Source organism: Rana temporaria, chromosome 1 (genome assembly GCF_905171775.1).
Source record: "Rana temporaria chromosome 1, aRanTem1.1, whole genome shotgun sequence".
NCBI classification, from domain to species: Eukaryota; Metazoa; Chordata; class Amphibia; order Anura; family Ranidae; genus Rana; species Rana temporaria.
The window spans coordinates 165,362,860-165,384,265 of record NC_053489.1 but is presented as its reverse complement, the minus strand read 5'-3'; the positions used below and the strand labels follow the sequence as shown (position 1 = coordinate 165,384,265).

The 21,406-nt window shown below is 40.5% G+C and overlaps 1 protein-coding gene across 1 annotated transcript in view; it reads left to right on the top strand.

Annotated features, from left to right (window-relative positions):
• SRRM4 (serine/arginine repetitive matrix 4) overlaps nt 1-21,406 on the top strand; it is a 194,594-nt gene that overhangs the window by 111,139 nt on the left and 62,049 nt on the right. The window contains exons 2-4 of the mRNA XM_040345593.1: nt 16,061-16,189; nt 18,008-18,100; nt 19,363-19,434. Of these exons, the coding sequence (XP_040201527.1) occupies nt 16,061-16,189; nt 18,008-18,100; nt 19,363-19,434 (294 nt within the window). The remainder of the gene's footprint in view (nt 1-16,060; nt 16,190-18,007; nt 18,101-19,362; nt 19,435-21,406) is intronic.

Genomic DNA, 21,406 nt, shown 5'->3' with positions numbered 1-21,406 from the left:
TTAAAAATTAACAATTTTTAGTCTTCAGCACTGCAATTTTCTGCTAAATTAAGTGCAATTTGGCCACCTGGATGCTTTCTGTACACAAATGATGTACAAAATTCCCCCTAGAAATGTAATTTCCTGCTTGTGTGATTGGCCTATTGATTTTCCCATAGGTCTTCACTAAGACGGATCTTGGCTATCCCCTGCAACAAAAATGTAATTTTTGGTAAGATACTCCCAAAGGGAAATCAAATCTAAAGGGATGCAGATCCTCACACTTTCCTCATCAGAGGCCCTGCAATTGCAGCAGCTGATTGATAAATGATAAACACAGACAAATAGCTATTCCTTCAGAATAACATAATAAGGTAGGTACGTTTGTAAAACGCCCTGCAATGTACATAAATCACCCACAGGGGAATGTTTTCTTCTCAAAAGTGGAGTTATACTTTTTTTTTTATATCAGCACAAGAGCTTACATTAAAATGAATCAAAAGTGTCTCTTGTCATGGTGCCTGCTATGTTCTTTGAAATATACTTTCCTCTGTCCTTCCAGGTACCGTTCTCCTTGAACTAAAAAGAGTTTTATGAATGGAGGAGCTAGACCCTTCATTCATCTGCCTTTCGTTGATTTATGGAGCACTTTTAATTGCAAAGGGCTGACCCATTCTAGCAAGCTCTACCTGATATTATGATTTGACTGTCTCTTTAAAGCATTAGGTGAGGGGTTGTATTGGTAAACGTTTTTTTCACCTTAATGCATTTCATAGATCTCCATGTCATGTCTGTCGGTAGTTGTGTAACTTAAAGTTCTTGCAAAGGCAAGACTTTTGTTTTAGGTTTGGATAGAGTAGGGAGTGGTTAAGACCATCTGCCAAGCTTTTTTTACAGCGTTGGTGACCTTTGCCCCTCTATTTGTCCTGATCGCCATTGTTCCCAGGACAGAAAGCAAGAGGACATTATAAATGTTATGTCATGAAAACTAGGGTTGCCCCGATACCGATACTAGTATCGGTATCGGGACCGATTCCGAGTATTTGCGGGAGTACTCGTACTCCCGCAAATACCCCCGATACACAAATAGAATACTTGCCCCCCCCGCCGTCGCCGTGAAGCCGCATCCCCGCTGCCGCCGACTGTTTCATACGCCGGGAACATTACAGCTTTGAATAGCTGTAATGATTGGCTCCGCGCATAGACACTCCCCCTCGCTCGGGTGAACTGTCCAACCCCGAGCGAGGGGGAGTGTCTATACGCAGCGCCAATCATTACAGCGATTCAAAGTTGTAATGTTCCCGGCATATTACACAGTCGGCGGCAGCGGGGATGCAGGTAAGTGGGACATGGCTGCATGGGGGGAGACGCTGGATACATGGGGGGGAGACGCTGGATGGGGGGAGACGCTGGATACATGGGGGGGGAGACGCTGGATGGGGGGAGACGCTGGATACATGGGGGGAGACGCTGGATGGGGGGGGAGACGCTGGATGGGGGGGGACACTGGATACATGGGGGGGAGACGCTGGATGGGGGGAGACGCTGGATACATGGGGGGGAGACGCTGGATGGGGGGAGACGCTGGATACATGGGGGGAGACGCTGGATGGGGGGAGACGCTGGATACATGGGGGGGAGACGCTGGATGGGGGGAGACGCTGGATACATGGGGGGGAGACGCTGGATGGGGGGAGACGCTGGATGGGGGGGGAGACAATGGCTGCATGGGGGGAGACGCTGGATGGGGGGAGACGCTGGATGGGGGGAGACAATGGCTGCATGGGGGGAGACATGGCTGGATGGGGGGTGACAATGGCTGGATGGGGGGTGACAATGGCTGCATGGGGGGAGACTCTGGATGGGGGGAGACAATGGCTGCATGGGGGGTGACAATGGCTGCATGGGGGGTGACAATGGCTGCATGGGGGGTGACAATGGCTGGATGGGGGGAGACAATGGCTGGATGGGGGGTGACAATGGCTGCATGGGGGGTGACAATGGCTGCATGGGGGGTGACAATGGCTGGATGGGGGGAGACAATGGCTGCATGGGGGGAGACAATGGCTGCATGGGGGGTGACAATGGCTGCATGGGGGGTGACAATGGCTGCATGGGGGGAGACAATGGCTGCATGGGGGGAGACAATGGCTGCATATGTGGGGGGACATCGCTGCATTTGGGGACACATTTAAAAAAAAGTATCGGTATTCGGTATCGGCGACTACTTGAAAAAAAGTATCGGTACTCATACTTGGTCCTAAAAAAGTGGTATCGGGACAACCCTAATGAAAACTGATAAAGGTGAGGGGAAACCTTTCAAAGGGAAAACATATTTTAGATAACTCCCATCACTCTCCCTAGCAGTACACTTACAACAAAAAAATAAACTGATGGGTGTTTATCCTTTCTTTACTCTATCGAAAACTAAAAAAAAGTTGGCGATAAATACACTTTAGGAAAGGTATAGCTCTGGCTATGACCATATGTGCGTAGTTCTAGACACATGTTCTAATTTAACCTAGCCAAAAAGCCACATAATAAAATCCTCTGAATTAGGCTATAACAAGCAGACAAATTTCACTTAAGTTCAAATTTAGCCATGTCTCCTGGTCTATTTGTTCTTAAGTGACAGAGCTTTGTTTCACTTATACCAGCAAAAATTAATTTAATTAGTTTCAGCAGCTCAACATTCTGAGCTTGTTGGCACATTGAGGTATGACAATAAGGTACGCACAAGTAGGCTTTAAGCCAAAGGCTTGAACATAGCGTTTCAGCTCAGACCTTAATGCAAGTGACAGGGTTGCGTATCCAAAGACATTAAGCAACTACTGTTCTTTTTTATGACAGAGGAATGTTTAACAGGTAATCATCCATCCATCAGCAGCAGCTATGACAGAACATAAATTATAGCCATCCTCAGAACGGTGGCTGCACTCAGCATTTACTGTTCACAAACCATGATGATGTGCATAAAACACATTGCCCTTCTGTGCCTATATGACACATTCTCTGAAAGAAGTTAGGAAAGTTAAATAAAGAAACAAAATGTGAATCACATTTCACATGAAACAAAACACAGTTTCACGGAGCTGGAGGTACAATTACAAAATGTAGGTAGATTCTTGACGTGGTACAGTTTCCTGTGTCATCTAACTTTTAAGTGGTACATTCAATATTTTTTAATCAGTAAGGCTTGTTCACACTGGTGGTTGAGAGGCAGAAAAAACCCTCAGCTGAGCAATGTTTTTACTGCCCCCAACCTCTTCCCCTTTAGTTATAAAGGAAGTGGCTGGGGGCGTGCACATGCCACGGCCACAATGCTTTTGCTCATAGCTCTTCAATTATCAAAGAAAGTGCGATCGAGCCCTAACTGAACATAAACATTCTCATATAAGCTCTAACTTACCCTGTCCAATATCTGAAAATTAATTTAAAATATTCCTGTGTATAAAGGTGCAATTTGTTAACTTTTATTAATGCTAATGTAACATTACAGTACCAGGACTTTTTTTTAAGGAAATGTAAATCTAATCACTAAAATCTCATACAAGCTTTTATATGCTAAAGTAATCGAAAAAATGTTTTTTATATTATTATACTATAAAAATTCTTTAGGTCCATGTAAAGGTACTTCCTGGTATATGGTGACAATGCTCTATCCTTGTCTCCCAGTTGTGTAACTGTGTTATCACCCTGTCACACAGGCTCCCATTGGAGACAACAAGTGGTCATTTTAACACAAATGATTCCAGTAGTGAGTGACCATTGTCACTGGCCTGAAGCAGTGACAGGCAGCTAAAACTGGTGTGATTACAATGCTGTAAATAGGCTGCAGGAGATCAGCAGCACTGGCATACATCAAAGGGTGAAAAAAAAAAAAAAGGAAAATAAGGGCCACGTTATGAGATCATTTATGAGGGCGTATTTTGGGGTGGAATTACGGGCGGGTGGGGTAGGGGTTGGGTGGGCCAACTGGTGGCGAGTAACACTTGAGGCCTATCTAGTAGTTCAGGTCTTGAAATTTTGAGCCCTGAGCTACATCACGTGTCTTTTCAGAGCTGCAGGGACACAATAGTGACACTGTGAAACCGCAGAGGGAAATATTGTAATGGTTTATTTATATGATTAAATAAAATAATCCCTTGAAATAATGAGAGATTGTTGGCATCCAGCTGTGCACACCAGGAAGGCTGACCATGCTGGGATTTTATGATAGCTGGAAAGTCACAGGTAGTGCAAACTACAGAGCAACGCATTTACTGTAACTCTAGTAGGTTTATAAACCCACAACATAGGTTACACTGCATGTTAAAATATATATTTTTCTCTCCAATTCTCTGTGTTGGAGAGAAGAGAAGGGATTTTTGTTTCACTTTTTTCTCTTTCTTTTTCGTGTTTTAAGTAAAGCATTTAAGAAAAGTGATATATTTTATGTATTAAGTCCTTGCGGTAAATGTCCTTATATGGCTATCTTATAAGGTTTCTAGCATATTTAAGTGATATTTATACTAGTTTATATATACATACCGTATACCATTGTTTTATATTTGTTTTTGTTACTATTTTAAAGATCTAACAGTATTGAAAAAATTAGATTTGTGTTATTATAATTTTGCTTTGGAAAAACAAATAAAATCAGAGTGAAACCATTTTTATATATATATATATATATATATATATATATATATATATATATATATATATATATATATATATATATATATATATATATATCTTACTAGGTCACAAGATCGCTAATCTCTCATTGCCCGGGCTATGAACTTGAAAATAGAAAAAATAGGATGAAAGTGCCTATACAGAACAGAGAACAGCTAATAAAAGTGCTACCCCTATATTTTTAAACGTGGTAGGCAACTAATACAGTAATATAACAAACAGTTGTTGCATTGTATAAACTACACAACGTATTTTTGGTGCAGTGTTCTACAAGCCCCTAAAATAAGAAAAAAAGAAAATCAGTTGTGGTCTTCAAAAATCTGTATATTACAATCATTTACATGTTTGTGATTATTAAATACAGTTTATTTGATCAAACATCAACACCCACAAAAATGTCTGCAAATAATACACAGTGGCCCAGATTCAAGAAGCTATTGCGCCCCTAAAATAAGAAAAAAAGAAAATCAGTTGTGGTCTTCAAAAATCTGTATATTACAATCATTTACATGTTTGTGATTATTAAATACAGTTTATTTGATCAAACATCAACACCCACAAAAATGTCTGCAAATAATACACAGTGGCCCAGATTCAAGAAGCTATTGCGCAATAGCTGTTTTGCTCCCGCGTAGCGAATGCCCCTGATTCAGGAACATCGCTACGCGGACTGCAGCCTAGGATATGACAGACATAAGCCTCCTTATGCCTTCATATCTCAGGCTGCATTCTTGCGTTGGCTGCTAGGGGGCGCGGCCATTGTGATCGGCGTATAGTATGCAAATTGCATACTACCACCGATTCACAAAAGTTGCGCAGGGCCCTGCGCACGCAAGGTACGGAGTTTCCGTACGGCGACTTTAGCGCAAGGCTGCTCCTGCTAATAGTAGGAGCAGCCAATGCTAAAGTATAGCCGCCCTTCCCGCTCGTGAAATTTAAATTTCACGTCGTTTACGTAAGTGATTCGTGAATGGCGCTGGACGCCATTCACGTTCACTTAGAAGCAAATGACGTCCTTGCGACGTCATTTGCCGCAATGCACGTCGGGAAAGTTTCCCGACGGAGCATGCGCTGTTCGCTCGGCGCGGGAGCGCGCCTAATTTAGATGATTCCCGCCCCCGGCGGGATCATTTACATTAGGCGCCCTTACGCCGGGCTAATTTGCATGGCGCCCGCGCAATTTACGGAGCTACTGCTCCGTGAATCGCGGGCAAATAGAAATATTTGCGTGGGCGCAGAGCAAAAATCGTTGCCCTTTGCCCACGCAAATATAGATCTACCTGAATCTGGGCCAATCTTTCCATTGTATCCATACAAAAAAGACCAGTCCCATCAACACTCCCATCAATGTGGCGCAATTCAATCCCATAACCACTCATGTAAACCTAATATAATCAGCAAGATCTTTTGGGCCAGTCTAACATAATCTTCCAAATAGCCGCCATGGGTAACCCTGTTCAAGGGTTTCTTTTTATCTTTTCATGTGCTGTTAAAAGGAGTTTCCTCAGGATTTGGTTGTCATGGTTGGGCATACCCTCTTTTTGTTGTGCTTTGCCCATATTCTTCTTAACAACTATTTTTTTTTCATGTTCATTTTGTTCTAGCATCCAGTGTGTTTATGCACCTAGTTTAAAGGGGTTGTAAAGTCAGAAGTTTTTTTCTATTTTAATGCATCCTATGCATTATAATAAAAAGCCTCCTGTGTGTATCAGCCACCCCAGCACCCCCTAATACTTACCTGTTGTACCAGCGATGTGCACAAGTGCCTCAGCCATCCGGGACCCTCCCCCTGATTGGCTGAGACACAGCAGCAGCACCATTGGCTCCCACTGCTGCCAATTAGGAGAGAGAGGGGGTTGGGCCAAACGGCAGCTCTGTGTCTGAATGGACACACAGAGCTGCAGCTCGGGTGCCCAAGAGCAAGCTGCATGCTCTGGGGGCACTGGACAGGAGGGTGGGGCCAGGAGTGCCAGCGAGGGACCTGAGAAGAAGAGGATTGGGGCTGCTCTGTGCAAAACTATTACACAGGGCAGGTAAGTATAACATGTTTGTTATTTATAAAAAAAAGAAATTGACTTTACAATCACTTTCAGCTTTTTTTTTTCTATTTTCCTTCAATAACCACAAAATTCCAAAATCTGCTGTAAAGGTTTTGAAGACTATATAAAGAACTTTAAAGAACAGTCGTGAAAAAAATTATGTGATTTCCAGATCAAATGCAAATTAACTGCAAAAACTGATGACAGGAGCTAAGAGATATTTTTCTTACCAACTTGGTGTAGTAAGTGTGCTGCACATGAGCATTTATGTGACTTCATTTTATATAGATATAAAGAAAAGATTTTCTATCGTTGGCAGAAATTTTGATGCATGTAGGATGCTGTGTGTAATCCTGATGTTCATAATTGCTTATTATTACTCAGAATGTAATCTCTGCAAGGGCTGATTACCTTAAGGTGCTAAACCTGTCATATCCCTTGAAAATGTTAAGCCACATATGGCTATTCTAAAGCCGTGTACACACGATCGGTTTGTCCGATAAAAAAAAAATCCATTGGTGTAAAAAAAATAGAACATATTTAAAATTTTTCCTATGGATAAAAAAAAAAACTATAGGAAATTCCGATCGTCTGTGTAGAACTCCATCGGAGAAAAATCCAGGCCTGCTCAGAATCAAGTCGACGCATGCATGGAAGCATTGAACTTCATTTTTTTCAGCTCGTCGTAATGTTTTATGCCACCGCGTTTTGGCACAGTCGGAATTTAGTCTGATAGTGTGTATGGAAGACTGATGAAAGTCAGCTTCATCGGATATTCAACGAAAAAATCCATCGGATTTGATTCCTTCAGAAATCCGATTGTGTGTACACGGCTTAACTCATAGCCTAACTATTGTTAAATGGATTGCAAATTTCCTAGTTTGTAGAGTTGTAAGGTATACACCCAGACCTTCCCACTCAACACTTCCAGTCACAGGCCATTGCATACAGTACATACCCAGTACAGATATGCAAGGAATTATGTGTTTGTAGTGCAGCTAGTGAATTACATAGCCCAGAGATATTTTCCCATCTTGTGTGTATTCTGCATGTTTGGTTCGACTTGCCATAGAGTTAGCTAAGGAAAGAAAGTGAGCACTGAGTTTCACAATAAAGCAAATCATTCTCAACACTAAGCTGTGACAACTAGTCCAGTGCTCAATTTTGACTGCAATGGGTTGATTTACTAAAGGTAAGAAAGGCTGTTCATTTTGCAATGGAAGTTGCACTTGCAAGGGAATCTTTTCCCAGAACTTATTGACTGAGGTGAAATTCACACTTGCATGTGATTGGCTATTCTTTGCAAAGAGAAATTTCACAACATTAACTAAGCTCTGGATAAAATTCCCTTCCGAAGTGTAACAACCTGTTTGTCAGTAGTACATCAACTCCCAAGTCTTGTATATTTAGGAAGGTGAACTGCCACCACCTGCCTGTAAAACAAAGACAGCCAAGGCATCTCTCTGCAACCTGGCTCAATGACAGCCCTGCTTTAGGGGTCCTATAAAAATTTTGATAAGGGGCCTAAAGATTTATAGATTATATTTTTGGTAATCCATCTGGCTGTTGAAATGAATCAGCTGAAGTCTGCAGCACTGCGGAAATGGCTCATAATATATGTATCCAGAATGATGACAGAATTAAATTAGCACAAACAAATTAGAGTGGGTGAATGAAACTGCACCTTTTAACTGTGCTTGCCAAAATGTTGCAGCTGGTGTTAAAACATCCCAATAACGCAGTACAAAAGCTTCTGACATAATCAGAGCCACTTGTGAATCAGTGTAATCACAGAGAAAGCCTCTGCCTGATTTGCTATTATAATTTTCCATAACAAACTACAGGAATCCACATGATTAATAATCACAACTCTGTGGAGGGGTTTCCTTTTTCCCTCTCCCCCTTTAATCTGCACTTTCAAAACTGCCTTGTCGGTGGGATTTATTCTAAGTAAATGCAATCAAAACATCTTGCTTTCCGCCCCCAGACTTTACTAGCTAAATTTAGCTCTGGAAAGAAGGTGATGGGTGGAATTATCACTGAAGCGTTTAACTCCTTCAGTCTCTTTCCAGCCAAGACAGCTGAAAAAGATGTAGAAATGGGCAAAGTGAAGTAATCCATGACCATCTGATAGCGATTGTCTCTTAAATGTTACTAAATCAAACAAAAAGCTGATCTTTGACTATTGTTACTTGCTCTTTTTTTATAGCATATTGAGGAATACATACTTAATCTTTGGTAACTGTCTAGATATCACTTTTCACCAGTGTAGTATGATAAGGGCCATCTAAATTGCAAGTTAGATTGTTCTTAAAAGGGACATTGCAGCATGTAACTTCGATGACCAGTCTCAGTTCTACAGTTGTCATTCCCACTTTGAGGTTCCTAGTCAAAAACCGACAAATATCTATTATATTGATTAGGGACCCTAAAATGACTTTAGCACTGAGGTCAATCATCTAAGTTATGTGCTGCAGCAAAGACTTCTATGCATTAAGTTAGGCAATATAAGGCTACTCTTAAGCCCTGTACACTCGCTTGGTTTTCACAGCAGTAAAAAGTCCGCCGTGAAAACCGAGGGGAAGGCCGAGAACACGAAAGGAATACTGCCATGGAGCTTTGGCCAAGAATCCCGTCAGTGTGTATGCGGAACACTGCCTCGCAGTGTTTCCCATAAAGTATTAGTAAATCTGGCGGTAAAAAAAGCCGACAGGAATCCCAACGGGAAAACAGAGAGCAGGTTCTCTATTTTCCCGTCGGGATTCCTGTCTGTTTTCCTGACGGGAAAACTTTGAGGAAGCATACACACATCCGGTTTTCTCGGCCAAAAGCCCTCCTCACAGTTTTCCAGATGGGAAAAACGGTCGTGTGTACGAGGCTTCAAAGTGAAATTAAAGGGCACAACCACAGGCTTAACTGGCTATCTTTAGGACAAGCACTGGCTTTAATGTAGGTGTTTTTCTTTGTGATCTGGCCAAACTAGGGGAAAGATCTGCTGAAGGAAAGTTTGTTTGAGTCTATATGGTGTACTAGGATGTCTCTTGCTTCCATACTGGAGAAGACCATGGAATTTGTGTGAAGACCTTCTGAAGTTGTCACACAGAGCCACTTAGAAGAATAAACTATTAAAATGTGTATGGAGGGGTTAGCAATATTCATCAACTAATACCAGCTGCTGGTATAGTCACCAGAAGATAGCTGTCTTCTGTACTGACTTTGGGACTGCACAGAACTTTGCCCCTTACCCTAGTGTTCCATTTTAATGTCACGTTGTCTTGGACTAGTGCCTGAATTGCCCAGTTACTACCATTGGAAGGGAGGTCACTGGTTATACAGCAGTCAGTAAGTCAAGACTTTTCATTCTGCTGTTGATCTGCAGTCTGGTATTTAATTTAGCCCACAAGATCTACCTACTTATGTATTGCCATATAAGGCTTCGGGATTGGTTGGATCATAGCATGTTCTTTCATCACATGGCTAAAATGTACTGTTGAGACTATTACAGGTAGGTAACTGGATGTATGAGGAGCAATTGAATAGAAGATTTCTGTGGTTTAAAAACATTCAAAAAGATTTTGATTTATTATGCGCAATAACGTTGCATATCCAGCCTCCAATATATCTGAATGGGTTTTTTTTGTGGCAGTAAACATGCAGTACGTTTTGTGGCAGTATGTCCTGCATTTGTATGATAAAGTCCATGTAGTTTTGACATGTTTTTAATATTAAGGGTCTAAATTCGGTGCATTGTAAAGAAGCCGATTAAACTGGAAAATGGCTGGTAAAAGAACACAAATACTGTGTATTCTAATTTTCACATCTCATATTCCTGTGATCATTAAGGAAGATTGATTATTTTTTATGTACACATGTTTATCAGCATTAACATGCAAAGGAAAACACATCTAGTGTGAAAAAGACCAACTACCCTTTCTTGGCCAGTTTATTTTATAGTTAGAAATAATATTGTGTCTCAAAATGAGTTCATTAGCAGCATGAGCGTTATTAGCAAGCTTGTAATAAATTTAACACTCTATATCCACCCATCAGCAGATGCCTAGAAAAGCTACTGACTTTTTACGCTTGTAAAAGGTCCATGTTAAAGAAAGCAGAAACAACTATTTTTATCCAACAAAATGCAGAAATAGGTTTGATTTTTAATAAAAAGTATACAGTATATTTATGCCTGCATGTTTTGGAATGAATTGTATTATTATTACTAATGGTTACAAATCCAGATCTGATGCTGAACACAAGACACTTTAACTGCATTTCTGCTTATAGTAACATAGAGTAACAGATGTCATGGGACTTAAATCCATATGACAAACCTATTAGCTAATGCTGGTTTTTGAAGACTTAGTCTAATCAATTCACAAATCCATATGACAAATCTATTAGTTAATAGTGATGTTTAAAGAATAACCTTCTGAATACCAAATCACAAAAGGAAGTATAAAAACTTTAAGAGGTGGAGAGAAGATTGACTAAATTAATACAGGGTAAGTCCACAATTATTTAATCGAGTTTTGAAAGGGAAGCTTGATCTGTATGCATAAATTGGAAAAAGCCAGTGCAAAGAAATTTTAGTGAGGAAGAGATCATCCTTTAAGTTTAATGCATATCTAAACCCAAAAACAATAATGTGATATTTACTCCCTTTTTTTCTTCTAAATATACCATTGAAAGCATGTTGAGCAAAAATAAACCCCAAAAAAACAAAAGCCTGTCGATCTTTCAAGAAATCTTGTGAGCTGATAACTTCCGGTGCTCTTTGCCTTTACTGATTCTTCTCAGTTACATTGGGGTTGATTTACTTAAGGCAAATAAACTTCACTTTTGAAATTGCAATGGTAGTGATGCGTATCCCGGGAGCTGCACATCAAGTCAAAACCTCCTGTGTGATGGTGAATGGCAGTCTTTGCCTGGGCCCTCACCAGGCCACGCCCCCTACGTGTTGCACTCCACCAATCAGAGCTTACATATCGGGATGGAGTCTCCAGGTGGAAGGGGGTTGTTAAATGCATCATCGGCTGCCACTCCTGAATATCAGGTGTGTGAAGTGATTTAGAAGGGCTGGTCATAGAGGTTGTGTGTTTAACCACTTCCCGCCCGCACGGCGGGTTTTTACGGCCACAATGTGGCTCTTAATTGCCGGGAGGCTGTCTATATATGGCCTCCAGCCAATGGGGGGCTCGCGTGCACGCCCGGCGCATTACCGAGATTCCTGGCGGCCGCGATGTCCGCCAGGTACCCGCGATCGGCAGTGACAGAGCAGGGACGTGGAGCTCTGTGTGTAAACACAGAGCTCCACGTCCTGTCAGGGAGAGAAGACTGATGCTGTGTCCCTTGTACATAGGGACACAGCATCGGTCACCTCCCCAGTCAGTCCCCTCCCCCCACAGTAAGAATCACTCCCAGGATACACATTTAACCCCTTCCTCGCCCCCTAGTGTTAACCCCTTCCCTGCCAGTCACATTTATAGAGTAATCAGTGCATATTTAAAGCACTGTTGGCTGTATTAATGTGAATGGTCCCAAAAATGTGTCAAAAGTGTCTGATGTGTCCGCCATAATATCGCAGTCCTGACAAAATTTGCAGATTGCCGTATTACTAGTAAAAAAATAAAGTCAGAATTCTATCCCCTATTTTGTAGCCACTATAACGTTTGCGCAAACCAATCACTATACGCTTATTGCTTTTTTTTTTGGCCTAAACTGAGGAAAAAAAAAACGTTTTTTTTTTTTTTTTAAAACAAATTGTATATTTATTATAGCAAAAAGTAAAAAATATTGAGGTTTTTTTTTTAAAAATGTACGCTCTTTTTTTGTTTATAGCGCAAAAAATAAAAACTGCAGAGGTGATCAAATACCACCAAAAGAAAGCTCTATTTGTGGGAAAAAAGGACGTCAATTTTGTTTGGAAGGCACGTTGCACGACTGCGCAATTGTCAGTTAAAGCGACGCAGTGCTGAAAGCTGAAATTTTGCCTGGGCAGGAAGGGGGTATATGTGCCCAGTAAGCAAGTGGTTAAAGCGGTTGTTCACCTGAAAAAAATAAATAAAAGGCAGCAGCTACAAATACAGCAGCTGCTGACTTTTAAAAAAATGGACACTTACCTGTCCACATCGCCCGCGACGTCGGTGAGGATATCGGGAAGTGAAGCGCTGCGGCTTCACTGCCCGGTTCCCAACTGCGCATGCGCGAGTCGCGCTGCGCCGTTCTCACTGGTCCCCATTGTGTTCTGGGAGCCGAGTGTTTCCCAGAACGCAACGGGGGGGGGGGGTGACGCCGAGGGGCCGGACTCCCATAGGAGTCTATACCAGGAAGTGGTGCAAATACCTGTTTTATACAGGTATCTGCACCCCCTCCCCCCTGAAAGGTGTCAAATGTGACACCGGAGGGGGAGGGTTCCGAAAGAGCTTAGTAAATGAGGAAAAGCTTCACTTTACCCAAAACACCCAATCACATGCAAGGAAAAGTAAAAAATAAACAGCATTTTTAGTTGCACATAATTGGATGATGGAAGTCAGCAGAGCTCTCCATAATTTATTAAGCTCCGGGGCAACTGCTTTAGCAAAGTGAAACTGCACAGTCTATTTGCCTTTTGTAAATCAACCTCATTGATCTGGTATCTCTGAATAGAACAGTGCTTCTCTATTTTATGTAGAATAGGAGAGGGGTGTGGTTCCAGAATCCTACCTTTTTTTCTGTTGTCCTGATACAGTGCGGTGAATTAGGCCTCGTACACACGGCCGAGGAACTCGACGGCCGAAACACATCGTTTTGCTCGTCGAGTTCCTTGTGAAGCCGCCGAGGGACTCGGGGAGCCAAATTTTCTCATTCCCGTCAAGGAAATAGAGAACATGTTCTCTTTTTGGCCCGACAAGATCCTCGTCGGTTTCCTCGTTGAAAAGTGTACACACGACCGGTTTCCTCGGCAAAAAAAAAACCCCAGCAAGCTTCTTGCTGCTTTTTGCCGAGAAACTCGGCCGTGTGTATGAGGCCTTAGTGTTGTCATGCTAGGACTTGAATGTGTTACTAGCAAAAGGTAAAAATAAAGGTGAAAAAATGCTAGAAAAAAAAGAAATCTAATGCAGACATATAACGTAATGGCTGATAAGCTTCAAAATATAAAATTTTTGTTATTGGGCTTAGATAAGCTTTGAAGGCACAGTGAAAGATAATATAATAGCCCTTATGGTTTAGAAAAAAGCATGTTTTCATGATTATTCGAGGCAGCACAGAAGCTAAGTGGTTTGCACTTCCACCTAGCAGCCTTAGGGTTGTTGGTTTGAATCCCAACCATGGTACTACCTGCCTGGAGTTTGCATGTTCTCCCTTTCCTTGTGTAGTCTTTCTCCTCACACAAAATATATGCTGGTAGGTAAATTGGCCCTAATATGTGTATTTATGAATGTGACTTGGGACGTTTGATTGCAAGGACTGATGTGAATGTACAATATGTATATAAAGTGCTGCAAAAATTGATGGCATTATAAGTACAGTACCAGTAATAACTATACAAACCATAATTTGTTGAAATAGTCTTTCATATGAACCGAGTTCAGACATTTAATTATCAGGTAGGGTGTTTTCTTCTCAATTTGGACAAACTGGCCGTTCATTGAAAAAGGTTTCTCACATTACTTTGTATTGCCTGGGGTTTAAAGTATAAAAGTCAAACAATTTTCTTAGTAAGATTGCGCATAATGGACATTTATCTTTTTTATTCTAAGTACAGTATATCAACACAAGCTATAAGCAATTTCGTACGTTTTGTGCATGAAGTATTCCCAGTAACAATAAAAGTGTCGATATTTACAGTGTTGGAGAGGAAAGTGGCATACAAAATGATTGTCTTTTCTCTGGGCTTTTGGCAGCAGTATGAAATTGTGACAGACGCTGTTAGTCAATGTTTTGACAGTTAGGAAAACAACATCAGAGAGCGTCAAACAGAAAGTTGTCTGTTAATAGAGTGCTGAAAAGATGTGTTCAGGGGTGGCTGCTAAAATTCTAGGCACATACTGATATTTCTCTGGCACCCTGCTAATGCTGGTTTCTATATTATCGAACATTTCTGATATGTTGTCTTTAAATGGTTTGCAGCTAAGTTTTTTCCTATAAGAAAAAGGAAAAGGCTTTTTGCGTAACTTTCATTTAAGGTACATTGTAACTGCTTGTTCCAGAAAACATTGAAATTAGTCAATGCAAAGCACAATTATTGGTAACACTGAGTACACCAGTTCTAATAATTCTAACAGCATCCATGGAAAGTAACTGTATGAACGTTTTTTCCAAAAAGTTGGGTAATAGCTTTTCTTCAGTGAATGCTGGAGTAGCTGTTATGTCTGTCTGCTATTGTAGTATGAACAGGACAACACAGTCCTGACCACGTCTGTGTGCATCAACCATGCCAGACCTCTAGGCGAAGAGCGTTGTGAAGATTACGTTTACAACCTCTTCAACAACCAACACAAACAGCACCAGCAACTCTGTATTGAGAGCTTTCCTGCCACTTATATATCCGTTACTTATGGCTTTATATGCATTAATGGCAACTTCCAGGACATGCAAATCCAGTCTTGCCTGTAAAGTTTCAAGTGTCCCATAAAAAAAAAAAAAAAACAGATATTGGAGGTGAAAATGAACGTAAACACCAAAGGAAGCATTGTACATTCTTTTGAAAGTGAAAAAAAAATGTAACACCCTCCAAACTATTAAAAAATACAACTGCATTTAGTGATAATGCAAATTTTAATTCTGAGAAGTTGTATAACAAAGTTGTTTGTCATATTTATAGATAATACTGTGTAGAAAGTTGATCCAAAATGTTATCCAAATACCTTTAGGACTTAGCTTTTTTCTCTTATTGGAACATATTGGATAACGCTTTATAGCCACAGCACTCTATGCTTGAAGTAAATGCCCAGGTGCTCGCCCACAATGAAATCAATATAAATCCAAAACTGGTTTACCATCATTTGTTAGTTTATTACTTTTTCATGGTGGTCGTCCATGCCTGCCTGATGTTTGCCAGGTGCTGTTGTGGCCATCTTGTGAATGTTTATTACATGCTTTCCCTGGAATTAGGCTGATACAAAACACCAAGGTCTTTTACTTTATATCTATACGGGTTAGGTCATTCAATATAGGAAGTGTAAAGGGCAAATACAGGACAGACAAATGCTGGAAGGTCCAGACAGAACACTTAGGAAATGCACTGACAGTGGCTGGTGGGGGTAAAACCCCTTATCTTATCTGGCCAACCTTGAGAAAATATGGAAAGATTTTGGACTTTAATGTGATAGCATTAACAATGTTATAAGAAATTCCAATGATCTTTTTCTTTTGAATTACAGTGAAGAAGTGAAGAGTTCACTATCTGCTGACCAAGAGGATAAAAAACACAAGAAGCAGAATGGAGATGTGGAGAATGGGTGTGCAAAATTACAGCATGGGAGAGCACTTAGCCCACGCCAGCACCATAGGTAAGCAATGTAAGATCTCTAGGGAAATAATAACATTTGAAATCACTTGCTGATCCTTCCAAATTCAGCAATTAAAAGCTGCCTCAGCTATGACATGTCTTGTATTGAATGTGCTTAATTATATAAAAAGTCAATTTGATGACCTGACAGTGAAACATGAAATAGTGTTACAGCTTAAGTGGTATTGAAAACACATGAGTTCTAAGCCCATCAATCTTTATGACATTGCTGAATGTCAAAAAACCTTTTGAGAAAGCGTTGGATAAAACAATTTCCTTGATAAGCCTCTAAAGTCAGCTTATTTCTGACCTCCGAGTCGAGTGTGGTAGGGGAATTCATTGTACATGATCAAGACTGCTATGTGAGCACTCTGCTGCAGGCTTACCAGACTGAGAACCACATCGAAAACTGATTTTTCTGTTGTTATATTGTTCAAGACACTTTTAAGAGTGGCTAGCAATGGAACTTTAGGAAAGAATAGCATTTACTCCTGGAACATGACAACTATGTTTTTAGCAGAGAGATTCTTAGGTATAAATTTCCCTCAGGATGTGTAAAAATGATATTGTATGATTTTGTTGAAACATCCAGCTGTGCTTCCATTTCACTGGAATTCTCCACAGCAAGAAAGCCAACAACTAATACATAGGTTTGTCTACACAAAGTACATAAAATAACAATCCACTGAGTGTGTATGGGAGGTGCCAGGGGGAAGTTTCTGGGGCAGCTATTGATAGAAATAGGTCTTCACTGTTACTGCAGGCAGCTTTCCTTGTGACACTCATCAGTGGTTGCCCAACAAAACCCATTCAGGTCAATATATAGTAGACATACAGAGCACCAGGGGGGCATTAGGAAAGGATTCCTTTAAAGGGGTTATAAAGGTAAATGTTTTTTTACCTTGATGCATCCTATGCATTAAGGTGAAAAAACACCTGGCAATGCCGGCCCCCCCAGCCCCCCCTGTTTTACTTACCTGAGCCCATTCACCTGCTGTGCGCATGTCCGGCGTTCTCTTCTCCACAGAGACTGGCCATTGATTGGCTAGATTGGATGTATTGATAGCAGCGCATCCATTGGCTCATGCTGCTGTCAATCACATCCAATGATGCGATGCGACGGGGGGTAGGGACGAGTGATACAGTCGGCGGCTATAGCCTCCGGCTGTATCACGGGAGTGTGTCCACAAGCTATCCCCCTAGGGAGAGCGCATCCCATGAAGGGGGTTAGCTGGGACGTGGCAGGGAGCCAAAACAGCTGTCGAGGGACCCCAGAAGACGAGGATCGGGGCCACTCTGTGCAAAACGAACTGCACAGTGGAGGTAAGTATAACATGTTTGTTATTTAAAAAAAAAAAAAAAAAAAAACTTACAACCCCTTTAAGCTTTGTATAAAGATATTTATATAAGATAACTACTGTAATGAACTTGAATATAAAGTCTATAATTTAAAAGCTTAACTCCAGTCTGAAAAATAAATAAGTATGTGGTGTCTTACACTGATACACCAAGGGTTACATGCTTGTTCAGTTGAGAGGGTAAGGGAGGTGAAATACTTACTTTATTCCTGGCTTACTCAGACTTTCTTCTTTTTTACAATCATTGATTATGCAGTCTTGACTTCTTCCATGTTATTACGTACAATGCAGGACCAGCACTAATGCATTGTATGTGAAGATGTCAAGGGTCTGCCCATTTACCAGGAGTGGATCCGACTTGAGTTCTGTTTTATTCATGTGCTCTGATGATGTAATGATGAGATGACCTTCTACAATTCTTAGTGACAACAAGTGCTTATGACAAATATTTTGTTGTTTAGCGATTGCCTCTCAGAAGCTGGAAAAGTTAGCCCATCCCCACCTCCTAAAGCCAAAAAGAAGAAGAAAAAATCAGAACGCAAAAAGAGAAAAAGGTTGGTTTGTCAGTTTTACAAGGATCTCCTTTTATATAATAGTTCCTAGCTAATAATTTTATTTTTTTCTGTTCAATACTTTTTATTCGTTCATAATTTTACAATATACCAGAAAACAACTGTCCGATGGCACATACCTTGAAAGGTAACAGCCATATATACTACATTGGTGTTACAAAAACATAGACAAACCTAATACAGTTTTACATTTGCCTGCTAGATGGTGAAGTGTAGGTGCTTGTATTCAATTGCTTGTCCCATGATAATTAATAAAAAAAAGGTAGGGATAATTGGGTGAGAATGGAAAGGGGGAGGCACAATAGTGGTTTCCTTTGGAGGGGGTGGTTTGGTTGATAAAGGCTACACCACTTGGAAAAATATTGCTAGTAGCATTATATCCAGCCAATATTTTTTATCAGCGTTATATTATGTAGGGGTGGGTTAGAACGTTCAACTGGTTTTTGTTGCTTTATGTGTCCCCATTAGGGAGACTTTTTAGCACTTTCTGCTTCATTGAAAGTCAGCTCTTACTCTGGCTCCATCATTGTTTCATGGGCAATAGTCTTTGCCTTCCCTTCTTTACCCTATGACATGATCATTTTCCTTTCTGCCTACTGGGACAATGAAAGACAGTTTAGGGTTCTGTTTAAAGCTTTGCTAATGAATGTTTCCTAAATTAATGCAACTTTTGCTTTCTTCTGCCCCCTAAATGTTAGCACAGTGACTGGCCAGTTTTTCATCCTTGCTTTTGCTGAGTTTTTTTTTTGTTCTATAAGGCAGTGGTCATCAACTCTGTCCTCAGGGCCCACTAACAGGCCAGGTTTTATGTATTACCTTGGGGAGATGCAGACTAGAATACTGCAATCACTGAGTAGCAAATGATATCACCTGTATTTCAGTTATCTTGCAAACCTGGCCTGTTAGTGGGCCCTGAGGACAGGGTTGATGACCACTGCTATAAGGTACATTTCCTAAAATTCTTAGCATTCATATTGCATCTAAAATATAATAAATATTATGAAGTTTGGTTGTCCATATGGAAAAAAGGAAGGGGAGTGCTGGATTTGGTTTTACTCACAAATCATTGCTGGTTGTAAATGATTGTACTTCCAATCATCTTTACTTATAATGTTGTAAAGAATGTTATGTTTTTTTTTTGTTTCTAAATGAGCAGTAGACAAAGATTTAAAATAGTGTTATTGATAAACTGGATTTTTTGGTGCATAAATAATAAGTAGTTTTCAATATACCTTGATCTTTAGGTCTCAGTCCTATAGTCCTTCCCCAGTGAAAAAAAAGAAAAAGAAGAGTTCCAAGAAGCGGAAGAGAAACAGGTATGGCACTGGTTTACTATGTCATGGGGCCCTTTAAAATTGGAACTGTGGCCAAAACCATGTTCTAGTTTTGTTTGGAGTGGAAGAGAGCTATAAACACTTTAAGGTTTTTGCTACTATCATCATATGGGAGATTAACTCTCAATTTATGCCTTGGCAACTGTTGTCACAATGACAAAAAAGCAAGGAAAAATCTCCTAAAGGAGAAAACTGTACTGGTGAAAAACAAGAGGGTATTTCTTCCCTTTCTTATGATCACTCCATAAACATCCTCAATGAGTATACACAACAGTAACACAAGTTACAAAGATACTAACTCTTTGCCACTCTGTCTAACAGATAAAATATACTGTATCATATACTATTGGTGGTGTGATGTAATGCCAGTAGCTTTAGCAATGTATTTTCAGCATTATTTGCCTCCCATGCTAGGCAGCTAAATATGTATTAAAAGTTTCAAGGTTATTAATATCCAAGGAGTGTTGATCAAACTTGCAAACCCCACTTTTACATAAAAATCAATAAAGATTTGTAAGCACTTTATACAGTATATGGAGTTTATATGTTCTCCTTCCCTGCAGCAAACCCAAACATGTACCTGTTAATTGACTTCTGACCTGCAATTTCACAGCCACCCTGGCTGTAAGATCAGAATAAGCATTTCCTTTGGAGAAAGGGTAAAACTCATGTGTGCGTGTTTTGCATTTTATCACAGATATTCTAGATGGCAACAGTGCTACATCTAAGACCCAGGAAATTGAATCAGCGTGTTTAATAGATGTGCCGCTAAAGAAAGAAATCCTCTTTCTTTCCACAGTATGCCAAAATCAAAGAGTAACTGTGTATCATAGTGGTAAAGTCTTTAGCATTTCCTACAGCTTTTGCTTAGATGATAGGTTTCCATGTGGAAAGTTAGTGTAAAATAACAGGATTGTTTTTAGCAGCAAGAGATAAATCTCACAGAATAAAAACAGAAATACTGACCAAGTAAGAGTAAGTTTCGTTTTAGCAAAAACACTCTGTACACTGCAGCAACAGACCTGTAAACATCATAATGCTTGAAATGGTGAGCAGTCAATGGTCAGCCTGAGCAGGTGATCATTGTCATTGCCAGCATTATGATACTTTCAGGCATCGGGCTGGCAGTGCAGTGTATAGAGCGTAGATTGTCTTCTCCAAAAGTAAACTTACCCTTTAAGCAGATGAAGAGACATCTATACATAGCTTTAGGTCTGAGGTTGTAACATTGATGTGGACCAAAGGCACGCCATAACTTAAACACCACCAACCATTTATTTAGTCTCTGAAGAATACCCAACGTGAATTGTTTTCAAAGACTTCATCAGGGGAAACCTAGTAACGTTCTTTTTTTTTCCAATTGTATATCTCTTTCCATTCTACTTCTGAGTGTAAATTCACCTTTTCACAAAAAATAAAAAAGTGACCTAACATCCTACACCCTCCTCATCTCCCCAATGCTGCCTGCAATTTTCTCTGGGGATGATTAGCTGTCACTGCAGGTCAGAGCGATTCTAATTGGTCAACGTGGTCATGTGCCAGCACATGGCCAATGGGAATTGCTGCATGGGTAGGAACAGCTAATCACCCATAGAGGTAAGTGCAGCTGGGGGGAGGGGGTGAGTAAAGTGTAGGATGTTCACATTTCATTTTTTTGAAAAAAGGTGAGCTTACACTTTAACCCTTTCATCATGGTTGTCTTTATGGGCGATCGTCAATGGGCTTTTGTTCATGTCAGAACTACTTCTATCCCCACACAGGTCTTTGGAAATGCAAAATCAGCTAAAGCAACTGGTGCAGGTCAAGTGCACCTCTTAATGTTTGCAGAAGCATCTCAAACTGATTTTAAATGCAAGTTGAATGCACCTAAAAGTATGCTGCATTTTGTCCATTGACACAAGCCCAAATTTCACTGCCAGCCAATTTTAATTGAATGAGGCATTCATCAGTTTAC